This window comes from Zosterops lateralis, assembly GCF_965231275.1.
Source record: "Zosterops lateralis genome assembly, chromosome: 5".
NCBI lineage: Eukaryota > Metazoa > Chordata > Aves > Passeriformes > Zosteropidae > Zosterops > Zosterops lateralis.
Window position 1 is genome coordinate 15,824,630 of NC_139766.1, and position 15,479 is coordinate 15,840,108.

The 15,479-nt window shown below is 36.5% G+C and overlaps 1 protein-coding gene across 9 annotated transcripts in view; it reads right to left on the minus strand.

Annotated features, from left to right (window-relative positions):
* The window catches only part of LDB2 (LIM domain binding 2), a 213,653-nt gene that overhangs the window by 125,923 nt on the left and 72,251 nt on the right, over positions 1-15,479 (minus strand). For all 9 annotated transcript variants that reach the window (XM_083861903.1, XM_083861902.1, XM_083861900.1 and 6 more), the window contains exon 2: positions 14,935-15,037. In XM_083861903.1, the coding sequence (XP_083718029.1) occupies positions 14,935-15,037 (103 nt within the window). The remainder of the gene's footprint in view (positions 1-14,934; positions 15,038-15,479) is intronic.

Below are 15,479 nucleotides of genomic sequence, written 5' to 3' on the forward strand. Positions count from 1 at the left end.
GTTTTTAATAATGATTTTTCTTTTCATCAAATGGCTGTATATAATGGCAAGTACAGATATATTAATGAGAGGTTTACATGATCACCTGTAAAAATGACTAAGAATTAGTGGCCTCTGAAAATTTTGCTCTGTGTCCTTTCGACTCATTATTGTGTAGATAAGGCACAAGAGTATGTATCAAAAGCCTGTGGTTTTTTTCCAAATACTGTTGACTTGAATATAATTAGTATATTACGATGCTATTTTCTTGTTGCTTCCTTCCTTAATAACTAGACATATCAAACATCATAAATTAGTAGCGACAAAAATAGTATAACTATGATGGTATAAAGAAGGATACATAAAAAGTATCATTTTTTTAGTGAGAATGAAAATCATATAGTAATGTGCATTTGAAACACTATTGTGCTATTGTAACACAACTGCATGATGGAGGCTCCCAGCTTTTTTCCTCTTATATTAAAATTGTTCCAAAATTTCATGGTAAAGACTCATGGTTGTCCCTTTCAATCCTGCTGACTTTTGCTTTCAAATTCAAAGTACACAGAAGAAGTACAATTTAGATCCTATCAACAGGTCTAGAGAAATGTGTCATGGTCTGGTGAGTAAATGTATCAGTTTCATAAAGAAAAATTATATATATGCTGTGCAATTCCAATAAACCTTACTTTAAAACAGAAGTGACTGAAGAGAAATACTCAATTGGCAAGACATGCAAACCAGAAAATTCTCACATGCCAATATTATCTCATTAAAGCCTTGCTTAAAAATGGTTTTAACATGCTCCCTGTAAACAATATCTTTTGTTTGCTGTCTCTACTATTAACTAGCATTTTCAGTAGATACTGAGATGTTTTTAAATCATCATTAAATTAAACAGTTTTGAATGTTTAAATGTTATGACTATCTCATAATACACTATACAAACAAGCAAAAATAAAATAATGACATTCTTCTCCTTTCTAGTAGGACATCTAAAAGTTGGGTAATGATGAACACTTATCCTTGCTAACTCTCTTGCAGGCCATTTCATTACCTTCTTGTAACAAGATGCACTTGTGGTGGCCCAGTGCACAGAAAGCTCTGTTCTGTAGACAGTGCTATAGCTCAGCTCTCACTGACTGCTTCTGCTGAGAAGCTACACTGTCATTTCTGTCCTAGCTGATGGTCCCCATGGACATTACCCTCATTTCTTTTGTGTACTGCAGATGATCAGTGCACTGATCAGAATGACCAGGTACCACACACCTGTGTTCAGGATAGCAGTAATTTTCCAAAGAGAAGCAGGCATTGATCCTAATTCTAGCAGCTGCAGCAAAAGCCACACCAAAAGCTAATGTTCCACTGCAGTGTGCTCAGATGCCAGGGGTTATTCAAATTGAAGCTGACAGCACAGTCTTAATCCTGCTTCCCTGTGCATCTGTATTGCAATAATACAGAGTGTAATTACATGATCACATATATTTGCACAAATGAATTTGATAGTATACAAATTTACTACAATGTAGATGTATGTGTGCACCTTCCTACAATCAAGAGACATATCAAGGTATATTAATACTTATTTGAAATCATGCAGTTCACAATGCAGTGACATATCGGTTACATTCTGTTCAAAGTTATTGCTAGGAGCAGCCAAAGTTATATTTATCATATCTGAGCTCTCTACTGTAGAATCACATCATCGGATCCTAAATAGATCTTTTGTCTTTGTTATTATTAAAGAGAATTGATGGGGGGGGGGGGGGAAGAAGCTGCAGAAGAAAGCATTTTGAGATTTAAGACTGGCTTTCAAATTATGCCAAGAGCATGCATGATGACCTTATTCCCTGAGGGATGTGGTTTCTACAGAGCACTCTAGAACTGTCAAATGGTGCTGATTCCTCAACCCCATGTGGGGGAAGTGGGTCCAAGCAGCAGAACAGGCCACTGCCAAGCCTGGCCACTGGCTCACTTCAAGGGAAGTCAGCAACAGTGGAGGGGCTGAGACACAGCTGTAGAGCAAGGCTGCAGACCTCACAAAGACTAAAATAAGTGAAAAGGGTGGGAGATTGTGTGCTGAATAGTCTATCTTCTCTACAGCTCTAGAGCAAAAAAATTCAAGCAGATGTTTGAGGAAGAGGAACTGTCACCAGACCAGAAAAGCATTGTCATGACTGGTGCTGAATACATAGGACTCCAGGACTCCTCCAGGACTTGGATGCTTTTCATAGAAGTCAGGGAGAAGACCAGAGGGTGATTAGGTCTGTGGTATAAATGATATCAAATGTAAAATTAAATGAACTTTTCATCCCAGGATGGTACACATGGCACCTGGCAGGGTGCCTAATGAAGTCATTATCACAAAGGAATTCCTGCTCTATACCTAAATTCCCACTCATTTTTTCGCTCAGTTAAGGAACACTTTCCTGAAGTCAGTGGCTGAATCACCTCGTTTTGGTCCCTGATGTGGAGAGGTCTCCAAGCTCACAGACTCTACGCCCTCCGTAAGAAAGGAGTCAGATGGACTCCAGAAATGCACTCAGTGCATGCCAGCCTTTAACAGGCAGGTAGTTCACTAGGCTGAGCTGGACCTAGTCTGAAATAAACCTCTGCAAAACATGAGTTGTGTGAAAATCATGCTCTCGGTATTGCAATTCCTCCTGCACTGCACTGCACTGCACTGCACTGCACTGCCTGCTGATGTCAGTGTAGCATCCAGCCACTGGCACAACAGATTATAAATTAAATCAACAAGCTGGCCCTCAGAGTACAAACAGTACAAATTCTACCTTTCTGAAGGTGGTTTGAATGTATTGTCCAGACTTCATATTTTTGTTTAGTCAAGAACCTTCAGCCTACAATAATACAACTCTCAAGTTGTACATAAATTCACATTACAGGCTGTGCACCAAGCTAAGTTTACCCCTTCTCAGTAAAAGATACCCTCTGTTTCGTTTGCATTTTAAAGCTATTAACTAATTCCATCAGTTGTGCATGCATAATGGAGAAAAAAAGAATAATGAACAGTCTGGAAAGACATTCCTTTGTTTTCCAACTTGATATATCTTTTCTTGGTGCAAGTCCATGTTGTGCCTTAAAATCTCTCTTTGCCTGGCTTTTTTTTTTTTTTCTTTCTTTTTGTCCTTTTTTTTTTTTCTTTTTTTCTTTTTTTTTTTTAAGACCATGACCTGGAGCATCCCTTTGGATTACAGAATTTGATGCATAGCCAGCCATGCATGTGCAACTGTCCCTAAGAGCCAAGCCTCAGTAAAGCTGGTGTGCCTACAATCTTGAAACAAAAATAGCTGTCAAATCAAAACTAATTTGCCACAAAAGAAAGCACAGAGCACAGATCCACAGTTAGAGCATACCAAACTAGTTTGAGTTCAAAATTGCTTAAAAAATAGGGACCTGATTTTATAAAAGTGTATTTTTAATCTCTCTAATATAATTTAGTAATGGATTAATTGATTTTCCTTAAGGCTAAAGGTGGGGGTAGGGTGGGGGGGTGTGGGGGAGTGGTGTGAAAAATAGGGGTAATATCAATTCTTGAAAGGGGAAAAAGTTTTAAAGACTGCCAGCAACTAAGAGAGGGGACAGAAACACAAACAATTATACAGCAGACTGCTGCTATCACATGTGACACAAAAAATATGTTAGTTTAATGTTCCCTGGACCAGGGTTTCATTTTACCTTATTTTAGTGAATTAAATCATGTACTACAAAGGAATTTGGATCTGAATGAAAGGAACAAGATTGATATCAGGATGAAAAGTAATGCTGTATTAATTCAAGTTCAGACATTAAAGACAAAAATAAAGTTGAATTACATAGTATTCTAATATTTCTGGACTAGATAAAATTTTATATAAAACCCTTTATCATAGCCAAATGGATCTGGAAGTAATGGATTTTTAATAGATAAAACAAAATGGTCAACATCTACTTTCATGCACCCAGTGAACTGCATCAATGGAGTTGACTCAGAAGCGGCCACTGGACAGACAGCTGTGCACTGGTGATTCTCTGCACACATTCCTGTACTATATCCAAAATGGTAAACTAAGATTAGCCCAAGTCACAGATAAAAAGCAGATGTTTGAAGTTGAATGGTGTGAAAAAGGTAACAATGACAATGAAGGAATAGCATTTTCACGACCCTGGAGTCAAGGCAAAGCCTCTCTTTGGCTGAAGGAACACTTACATGTAGGCATTTTATTCTGGAGCAGAGCTATGGAAGAGACATCACCCAGACTCTGAATGTGACAGTGCCCTTCAGCAACAAAATTTTCTCAACCACTGACTGTTGATTCATATGTCTTGGCTGGATGGCAGCAAAGAAAACAGCCCTACACAGCACAACCACAAGGTTGTAGGTAATGCCATGTGCTGAGGCAGTATCTCCTCAGCAGCCCAATAGCTTATACTTGCAATCCTTCTCTTGGCTTTCTCATACAATATAAAATCAAGATACCAACACTCTTAATGACCTGAAACAAGATCCTTCAAAGAAGAGCATATCTGGAGCAACACACCCGCACTAGCACTTTCTCCTGCACAGGCAGAGCTGGACACCAGCTTCTTTCAAGGGCCAGGATATTCCCAGCAGTTCAGTAGAAAAGTAGGTCAAACTCCACAAAAACAAAGGAATATCATAAATCGTAATCATTCTGTTCCAAATCCTAGACATATAGTTATAAACTGTCCTCTCTGATGTAAACTTTTAATGTATCTACGTATTGAGTTCAATTTTCTTTAAAAATTCTAAGCAAATACTTCACAAAGACCACTTCTCTGTGGAAAATAAGAAGAGAAGAAACAAGAAATGCAAGGTACTGCTTACACTGCTATATGCACCAGAATGAACTTAAAATATTATGGTATAAAACCTATATGGATCAGAATAGTGGAACAGCAAAATGTCAGCAACATTTTAAAGGTAATATAATTTGGAGTGCAGAATTCAATATGATAAAGAATGATAGTCACTGTATAATATCTGAGCCTTCCCACACATAGCAGTCTTTAAAAAAAAATCATGACTGCATTAATTCAAGGAAACTTTCAATACAGAATTGGGAATAGTATCTCAGTGTCCAGAATCAGCTTTTGGGTCTATTTCTACTAATCATGTTGCTGCAGCTGACCCAGTTTAAATGTATTTCTATAAAGATTCCATAATTTTTGGTGATGTTGCATGTTGTATTCTCCTAAGCCATTTGAAAATATTGCACTACAGTAAATACCTAGAGCCTAAAAGTAAGGTACATCATGTGGAACAGCTCTACTGCATCATAGAAATACAATGTAAAAGTCTTAATAAAGTTTTATTTGTACATTAAACACAAGCATGCACATTTTGTGTAATAGAACCTACACTATATTAGGATGCATGTTTGTGTATTTTACTATGTTCTATTTGTGTGTCATACAGGTCTGCAAGATTAAATTTGTGGGTAGAGGAGCAAATATTATCTGAACGTAAAAAATATCGTCTGCACCTACAAGCCTTGTCCAGACAATGTGCTAAAGCCACGAGATATGCAACACCACTAACTGCACTGATAAGAGTAAATGCATAATACTGAATTTATAAATTTCTTATAAAGTCGTCATAATATGCATAAACTTCCCAGAATGATTAGGAATTTTGTTCTGGATCACCTATATCTGAGGATTCAAAAAGGGAAGAAAAAAATCTGGCCCACAGTTTAGTTATTCAGTGCTCTCTAAAAAGAAATTTATTTCTAATACCTTCAGGCAATCCATGTGCTCTGAAGTGTTATAGTTTATGCCAACTGTGGATAAAACTACTATACTTAATTAAATGCCTCTCTTTGTTTTAGAAATGAGACAACAATATGAAAATATCCTCTACCACAAAACTTCCATATTTTTATGGTGTTGCTTAGGTAATTCATAAAGCGAGGTGTTTCACTTCTGAAAAAGAAATGAGTGTAAAAAAGAAAAGGAAAAAAATGAAAAGTGCAGAAAAAAATTCTTGACTACTAAAGGAAACATGAATATTCTAATCTAGTTTCGTTTCTTACAGGAACTCTGTAACTATGTTAGGACATTTTTCTGCAAGAATATAAAATGTATTAATTGATCATCTTAAAAATCACTTGATAACATTAAAAGTTGAAGCAACAACCACTGAATATTTTCAATTTCATGGAAAAAACCCTAAAATGCCACTAGTATAGGAACACTTTTATTTCTCAATAAAATAAAATTAATTTAATGTACTGACAACATTTGAAGCCAAACAAAGTTATTCAGCAAAACAGAAAAAGTACTGACCAATTCCTCACAATTGCCATCACACTATGCATACTGTGCACTAATTGCACACAATAAAGAAATTATTTAACCTGAATTTTAAAATAGTGAAAAATTGGTTAATATTTTGATGTAAAAAGCTATCTATTCATTTCCAATTTTATGCATGGATTTCCATCACTTTATTAACATCACCTCCTGCAGAAAGAACTGAATGCTACATAATTTGGACCAATTGGGTGAACAAAAGCCAACCAGAGCAAAGAGATTATTTGTATTGGGCAGGGGAAAAGCCCACAAATCACTGTGATTCTCTTGTGTTAATTTTGCCTTTATTCTTTCTGTTTTCTGAATGGACCCAAGACACCTCTATTGTATCATGTCCTATGATAGTAAGATTTCTCCCAAAGAGGGCTTATCACTTAATTTGTTTATACAGCAGCAGAACCAATATGACTGACTGGGGTTTCAGAAATTGCAATTAGAGGCTCCATATAATTGAACAATATTCACATTAGGAGTTAGTAGCCCTTACTACATTAATATCCCTTTTCCATGTACCACTTCACAGACATAGGGTCTCCCATATTGATTTGTGCAAGCAGCAGAGATCTGGGAACCCCCTTTGTAAGATATCTGAAATCTTACATTATTTGTTAGGGTAGTTGAGAAAGAGGCTGATGAAAAAGTCTTCCTTATAAACTTTTCCACAGAGTACCTAAATGATGTTGTGTGTGTACACACAGGCAACACACACACGTTGCATGTGGCCAGCGCTTTGCAGTGAAGCCTTCTTTTGTATTTTGAAAGTATTGATAACTCAGAGGAGCAGGAAGCAAGCCAACAAGACTGCAGGTGGCAGAGGTGAAAATCTAATTCATATCTGCTAGTTGCAAATCAGGAACTAGCAGGAACTATTCCTTCAACACCTGTCAGTAATATGGAGAAAAAGAAAAATGCTCTTTATGAAGGAAATTGGTCGAAGATGCATGTGCAAAGTCTTGCTCAGCTAGCAGTATTAGTAAAACATTATTTCTACTATTCAAAATTAGAAATAGCAAGGTGTTTTTAATCACAAAAAGTTTAGCATCCAAGATGAGTAAGCTGTTCCAGAACTGGTTATGATGGCTGAGACTGAACTGAAGAGGGACTGAAAGTTGGCACCAACTCTGGGACTGGTGACTTCAGGGAACTAGAGGTGAAGGTCAGACAGCCCCCTAATTACTGGAGGCTCTACAGCCCTCCCAGGGAATGTCTCCAAGCACCTCATTTTTATCAGTGGTAAGAGTGAACCCCTCAGTTTATTTATTTTTTTTTAATGAAATTTAAGGTTTGCATCTTTTCTCCTGCTCATCATGGCTGTGGAAACAGACCACATGCCTTTCCTTGATATGCCCTGCTATTATCTGCCATTTTCCTCTTTCTTTTTGCCATGTCTTCTCTTCTGCAGACTGGCCAACCCAAATTTTTTGATTTTTCTTAGTAAGCCTTATTTCAAGACTTTTCGTTTCCCCTGGACACTCTCCAATCATCAATCACATGTTTCTGTACAAATGCCACCCAAAACAGGCATTCAGTACAGACAAAGAAAAGGCAATCCCAGTCAGTGGGAGAGATACAGCTGGTGCTTCAGAATACTGTATTCACCATAGCTCAACTGATGGGGAGAAAATACAGAAAAAAACTATGCATCAAAATTAGGAATCTGTTAAACAGACTTCCTAAGATATCTAAAAGATGCAACTATAATATGAAAAAGAAAACAACTTTGGCAAAAAAACTTAGCAGGGAAATGAAGGCAGTAATTAGAAGGGAAAAAATCCTTATAATTATGATGCCTGTAAAAAATAAAAGCAAAGATAAAAAAGGGGGCAATAAAAACATATTATGAAATATAAAATATTAGAACGAGATGCTGAAGTTGGCAGTGAAAAATCCATATCTGTAAAAACTAGACAAAATAAGACCTTGAAATTTATCAAACCTTAATTTAATTTGGGAACAGACAAACTTTCAACATCAATATATAAGAAGCTTTTTTGTTCTCATTTTGGAATGAATGTTGATCTTAAGTGAAAAGTGCTTTCTAGTCCATCAGCAACTAAGATGGATCTTAAATAGTATCTATGAGAAGTAAATTAGTAGTTGCAGGAATTAGTAGTTCTAAGGGTTTTTTCACATTTCTATGTGGTGTTAATTACTTTAATAAAATATTAATTAAGAAAAATAAAAGAACTACTGAGGGAATTTTAAAAATCTACTACTACTGTGCTGATATTTAAGGGACAGTGAGGGAACAGCATAACATAATACACTTGCTTGATATCAATCCAGACAAAACAGTGAAAAAAAAACCATACAGGATTTAACTGACAAAGATTGAAGTGAAAGGGATGTAATTAATGCCAGTCAACATGGGTTTATGCAAAATAGCTCTTGTCAAACAAATCTCATTTTATTCTTTGATGAGCTCACGAAAGTTTGGGTGATAAAGATAAGTGCATGGCTGTGATACACTTAGACACATTCAACTTACTAGTGCATTACTGATATTCTTACTAAGTTTTATTGATATACAATTTTCATAGAGCATATGTAAAATTGATTGAGAACTCTTTAAAAACACCAATTTTAGGAAATAATTGTTAATTAGAAATCATTAGCTGGAGAAAGGAGGGGCTAGTGGTGATTCAGGCAATTGTGGACCTCTTACATCTGATTTTAATGAAATTTTACCTATGGTCTGAAATTAAATTCAAAAGTATTGCCAAGAATCTTTAAAAAAACCCAAAACTAGAATAGTGGTATATAAAGATGAATACAGGAAGTCACACAGAATAATATGTCTCACAAAGCTACACCAATTTACTGTGTTGCACCTGATTGCTCAAATGATGTTTAATGACTGTGATTTCTTGGGAAAAAAAAATAAAGGGAAAAAAGAATGAAGATGTTCCTGGAAACAAAACAGTCTGTTTCTCTAGGCAAATTTAATTTTCTCTCAAAGAGTTATAGGAGAGAAGCTAGATGACAGTTTTAGAGAAACCTGGGGAGGTAATATAGCATGCTGGCCCCTCAAACCATCTTTTTGAAAATAGTTATGCAAGTGGGTAATATGTGATGAACTTTCCCTGTTTATTCCCAAACTATAAGAAATACCCACTAGATGTAGCTCCTCACCATTACCCCTGCAAAAGCTTTTCAATAAAGGGCTATAGTTACCTGTGTTGCACAGATTATAAAAACAGGGACAAATTCACAATGAATCTGTTGCAGCTTCCTTTCTGTGTATTAATTGAATAATTTGTAGTAAAATCTATAATACACTTATGTAATACATTCTAAAGGCACACAGAAAAACTTAGATAAGCACTTCAAATTTGATGATTTTGCCACTTGGCCCAAAGTTCAAAAGTTCACTCTGAAACTATTGCCCAGTAAACTCTTAAACTCTTTTCTTTTCTTTTCTTTTCTTTTCTTTTCTTTTCTTTTCTTTTCTTTTCTTTTCTTTTCTTTTCTTTTCTTTTCTTTTCTTTTCTTTTCTTTTCTTTTCTTTTCTTTCTTCCTTTCTTCCTTTCTCTCTCTCTATCTATCTATCTATCTATCTAGAAATGAAGAAAAATCAAACAGGGTTCATGAGCCAAGTAGAGAAAATGAAAAAAAAAAGGCATAGAATGCAAAACATGGTATCGTTACCTTGTACATTCCAAACACAAACTGCAGTAGAAATTATAACAGAAAATACATATTCAATTATCAGCTACAGATTCAGAGCAACAATAAAACTGAAATCACTATATTTTCCTAGGGATAGGGAGAGCAAAGAGCTCAAATTGTTCCTTTTGAAATTTCTACTGTGTAACATTATGCAATGCCATATAAAATTGGGTGATGAAAGCCTATAAAAAGTGCCTGAAATTCTCAATATATTCTACATCTATAAGCTTAAATAAATCCATTTTGAGGACTCCATCATATCTACCACACATGAAGTTTTTTTACGCTTGCAAATGTAATAGCTCATGCTTTTGCTTCCTCACAGTATTATAGCTCCTCCATGGACAGAAATCATTTAGTGAACAGAAGAGAAACGTAGACAACCTCTAATTTTCTGTACAGTGGCAACCGCATTCATTATGCATTAAACTAGCACTTTCCCTGAAAGAGTTAACTTTCTAGCTCCTATTCTCTGCAGTGCTGCATAAACACTGCACATTATTCTTACTGAGCATGCTTCATCTTTCCTGTCTCCACAGTCTTGGGCTGTCAATCACCTGTCAGTCCCTACCACATCAGCACAGTGCGCATCACCAGGCTGTCAGCACAGCAGCTGATGAGACTCTGCTAAGAGCTGTCAATCAAACTTGTTTCTCTTATCTGTTCGGGAAATATTTTGTCTCTGAGAAACAAAGAACCTGGGCAACAATGGATCAGAGTCTAGTATTTACTCTTTTACGGGGATAGAAGCCTCTTAACAGGAAATGAATGCTTTATCCACAACAAGGAAACAAAAATTCTGCTCCATTAGGCACTTTTTCTTTTTTCAATTTTGTTTAAATCCTATTTATTTCTTGAACAAACAATCAGGGCATAATATATTAAAGAAAAATTCTTTTTCCTCTCACTAGAGAATGAACTTCATGTGCTTATTTCTTAGTTTCTCTTGTCTATAATTCAATGCAGCATAAGACAAGTAGCATCTCTGTTTTCAGGAATCTTTCCTTGTCTTTAAGCATTGGAATGTGTGAGGCTTCTCTCCATCTCAGGGTAGCCAAAAAGCCAGACTAGAGAAATGCACAATTTACACCTTTGTTAACTTAAAAAATATCTTTATTTTCTGCAACATTTTCAATAAAATTTCAACATAGAATTCAGTAATATGAGTAGGTTCATAGATAATAGCAGACCAAAAGAATAGCTGAGGGGTGTAAGCAAGTAGGAGAAAAATATATTTCCAGTGGATGTTTGAAAGAAGATAAGTATCTTCTTTCTGGAATGCTGTGCCAGGGAGAAAGGATTGCAGAAGGTAAAGTTCTTGCATCTACAGAAATCAAATACTGAAGAAAGACAAAAAGAGCTGCAAAGATGAGCACAGCAGCTATTTCTGGTCTGACACAGAATCTCTGCATGAAAAAGTTAAGCTGGGCTTTCAAGTCACATCTATCCAAGGCAGAGTATCATTCTGCACAGATAACTAGGTCTAGGTCTAACAAACCCAGCAATCAAATTAATTAACACTGGTGGATCACTGAACTAACAAACCTGTGCACTTCCCAGGGCATAAATAAGTATCTTTACATGCTGTGCCATGCAGATATAGGGGCATTTAAAGCTAGCTCAAGTATCAGTACATCGTGTTGCCTGACGTGAAGCAGAGTAAACATAACCCAGTAACTTAAAATCCCCATTTTGAACCATATCTCTTTTTCCCTACAAATGAAAGAAACTCAGAGCTGACAGTTGAGAAGAAACATTTCTGAGAACAGCAAAGGGAAGAAAACTGCTTTTCTCAGTATAGAGAGGAGTGCTGTAAAACACAGTAATATGAATGAAAGACTTAAAAATATTTTGTGCTCTTCATACAGATTCAGGTTTGGGCCATGAAAGTAAATAAGCAACTTTGTTTTCTGAGACAAAAATAAAAGGTGCCTTACAATCCATTGGACAAAACTGTGTATCAAAAGGCAAACAAAAATAATTTTTTAAAAAAATCTACACTTATACAAGCACTGATTTACAGGCCTGCTCTGAACATTTGCATTGGCTGTGGAGTTGGACTGTTCAGGTAAGAGCAGAGGGCAGAGAGAGCCAGCTGGGAAACAGGCTATGATACGAAACTCACAGAAAGGAAAAGTTTAAAGCAATCACAGGAAAAAAAGCCCCCAAAGGAATTTGGGAACTGCACTCAAGATTAGTTCCCAGCAGCTTCCCACAACATTCTCGAGGGGCTTTGAAGAAGGAACCTGGGGCAAAACAGTGTGCTTCTTCATGTCTCTGATGGCTTAACAGAAGTTCTGGATAGCCGCTGAGAAGAAGGAGGGAAATGGACTGGGAATTGCCATAACCCAGAGAAAAATGGGGTCATGGGCAGCAAAAAAGTTTTTGTCCTTTCCACTCATGCACACATACAAAGGGTATTTTCAGAATTTGTTTGTTCCAAAAGAGAATATTTTAGTTCTCAGAAGAGGGAAACCATTGCCTGAAGGAAAGAAAAAAAAAAAAAAAAAAAAAAAAAAAAAAAAAAAAAAAAAAAAGGTGGTGGCCACAACCAATGTCAGAGATGTAAGCAAAGCTCTCACAGGCTGAAGTCAAAGGCAGGCAATTTTGACCTGAATCCTAGAGCAAAGGCAAGAGGTCGGCATCTTTCATCACTTTCAACTTTCTAAACAACTTCTCAAAGGATGCCTTTTTCTCTTTTCCTGGGCCTTATCTTGGTTCCCTCCATTACTGTCTGTGCCTGCAAGAGTAAGGACAAACAATTTGTCTTTTCTCTTTCCTCTCTGCCAGTTCCAATGTGTTTAATGCCCTCTCCATCCTAAAGAGCATACACACTAGGCAAGGAGGCAGGTGTCTTGCTGGAGACAGTACAGATGAACAAAAGGGCACTTTTGTTTCCCTGCTTTTAAAACTCCATGTTTGGTGCTGCAACCACATGCCATACTCACCTAACAGGAGCCACAGCCCCTGGTCAGCAATGTTACCAGACTGGAATAGAGGTACTGGGTATTGTGGTTTTGGGGAGATGCCAAGAGCATCCATAAGAGAATAGCAGAGAATGAGCATGACTTGGGCAAGCAAAACATAGACCTGTAAGGGGAGCAAACTTCTCTGTTCTCAACTTCTGGACACAGTTTTTCACACAAAGTTCACAGCTAGGAAGAGAGAGCTACTCTTAATATGCAACCTCCACTCTGCAGCCACCATGAGCAATGCCAAAGGTGTACCCAAGCAGGGACTGGGATAGCACAGAGGCCTAAAGACTGCTCCCAAAGCCTTCTCAGAAAGCAGTGGAAGTCTCAAACTGGAACAGCCACAATCACACTCTTCAGAGTTTCACTGAGTTGGAATACTACTCATGTCAAAAAGCATCACTAATACTGTAGTTCAGTATTACATAAATATTAACTAACAAAGGAAAGGAAATATGAATTAACAGCAAAGAGCCTTAAACGTGGAGTTTCAATTCCAGCTGCTGAGACCAAACCAAAAGCAGCAACAGTTTGTGCAGAGGTCAGAAATTAAAACCAGAGGAAAAATTCTGGGTACTAGTCACTTCTCAAAGCATGACTACAGTAACTCGATCTTTCAATCATTCTTACCAGCAACAGTGCTAAAAATCACAGTATTACCCCATACCAAACTGCCCCAGTTACAGACAATACAACCATTATCAAGCATTTGTGACAACAGGAGTATTTTACACATTGACAAATCCTTTCATAAGCAGCACTGTTTTCCAGAATCACAACTCCCTGTGATCTAACTGGACATTAATTGCTTTTTTGCTGATGTATCTGTGCCTTCTGGACTGATAACACAACTAGCAAATCTGATATCTGACAAGTTGACTCAACCTAATCAGGACAGATCAGCTGTTACCAACATTGCTATAGGCTGTAATTTGAGGACCTTTAGAGAGTTATCACTTGCTTTGAAAGGCAAGAAACTGTAATTCTGTCAACACTAATCCCAGAAACTTGCATTCAAAGTGGTTGTTATTTTTTTTCTCCAGAAGAAGGTAACACTTGTCAAATAAATACCTGAGATAATTGATAATAGGAATTAGAAGTATGTGAGTGATATGCTGACAACCAGTCACTCTCATGATAAAGAAGAACCTTGCAAGATTCAGAGCATTAAGTAGAGAGCACAATATGTCACCATGAAGCAGGGGTCACTCTGAATGGAGTCAAACAATTGGCAATGCAGTTTTTCAATGTTTACTTCTCTCTCTATTGCTTGGTGCTAAAGCTGAGTGAATTACTCACTTCAAACAATTTGTTTGATGAATTTTATCCCTTTTTGCTTCTCAGCGTATGCAGGCAATGGATTCCAATGCCATCAGATTTATTCACTGCTTCACTTACATTCAAGCTTTCATTTAGTGCTTGATTGAGAGTATTCTAGACTTCCACTGCTGCTCAGACAGCATCCAAGGCTGGTCCTTAATGTGTGCAAGCAGCATAGATCCACACAGTTGATAGAATAATAATTATCTACATCAGCAAGGATATAGATTTTAATTTGTTGGTTTTTTGATCCCTCTTTAATTTTGGAAGCCCTTCCAGCAGAAATACTAATATTTGCTACAAAGTTCCCTTTCTGCATACAATTTTGCCCACAAGACTCAACACTTGAATTTTTGCAGAAGACAAATTACCAAAGAGTGCAAGCACAGTCACAAAGCACATTTATTTAAAAAGAATTTCAAAGATTATATTTTACTATTTGTTTCAGTCCACTAGGAAATAATTTATTTTCATGTAATAAAACTCAGAGGAATTCCATAAAAAATGGATTCCCAATTCATGGAATTCTTTAATGTAACTTAATAGTCACTGAATATACACAAGTGACTTTGTCGTTGCCAGGGCTGCATCTGTCTTGTACAGATAAACTGTTTTTAGAAACTCATACTTAACATTAGAACAAAAAATACACATTTCTTACTGTATCGCTTTGGTCCATCTTCCAAACAAAATGAAAGTGTTAAGGTTGCATCATCTTCAAAAAATTCAGTTGCAAAGGCATCCCACCAGAGGTTGTCACTATCCTAGGAAGCAACAGATCATTCACTTAACAGGAGGCAAAATGAAAATATGCTCATCTGTTGTAAAAGAAATTCAACAGGATCACACCTAGTTTGGCTTCTTCACCTATGGTTTTGGGGTGCAGATGTCTATATGATATTTCAAACAAATTTTCCTAGATAAAGTTCTAGTTCTAATTTAGGAAAACATCTGAAGTGTTTAATTTACTGTAAAAGAAACTGTCTTTCATTTTATTCAACATGCTAAATATGTAAAACTTTCTTTTCCATAACTTTTTTTTTCCAAATGTTAGATATAGTTTTTTTAATCAGTTGTAAATAAAGCAATTATGAGTTTTCCCTCCTTTTCCGAGCTGTGTGTCTCAAATTCTTGAAATTAAAATCCCTAGAAATTAAAAATCCCTCAGTACTTAATTCTATAATGCTACATAACCTCATCATCAGC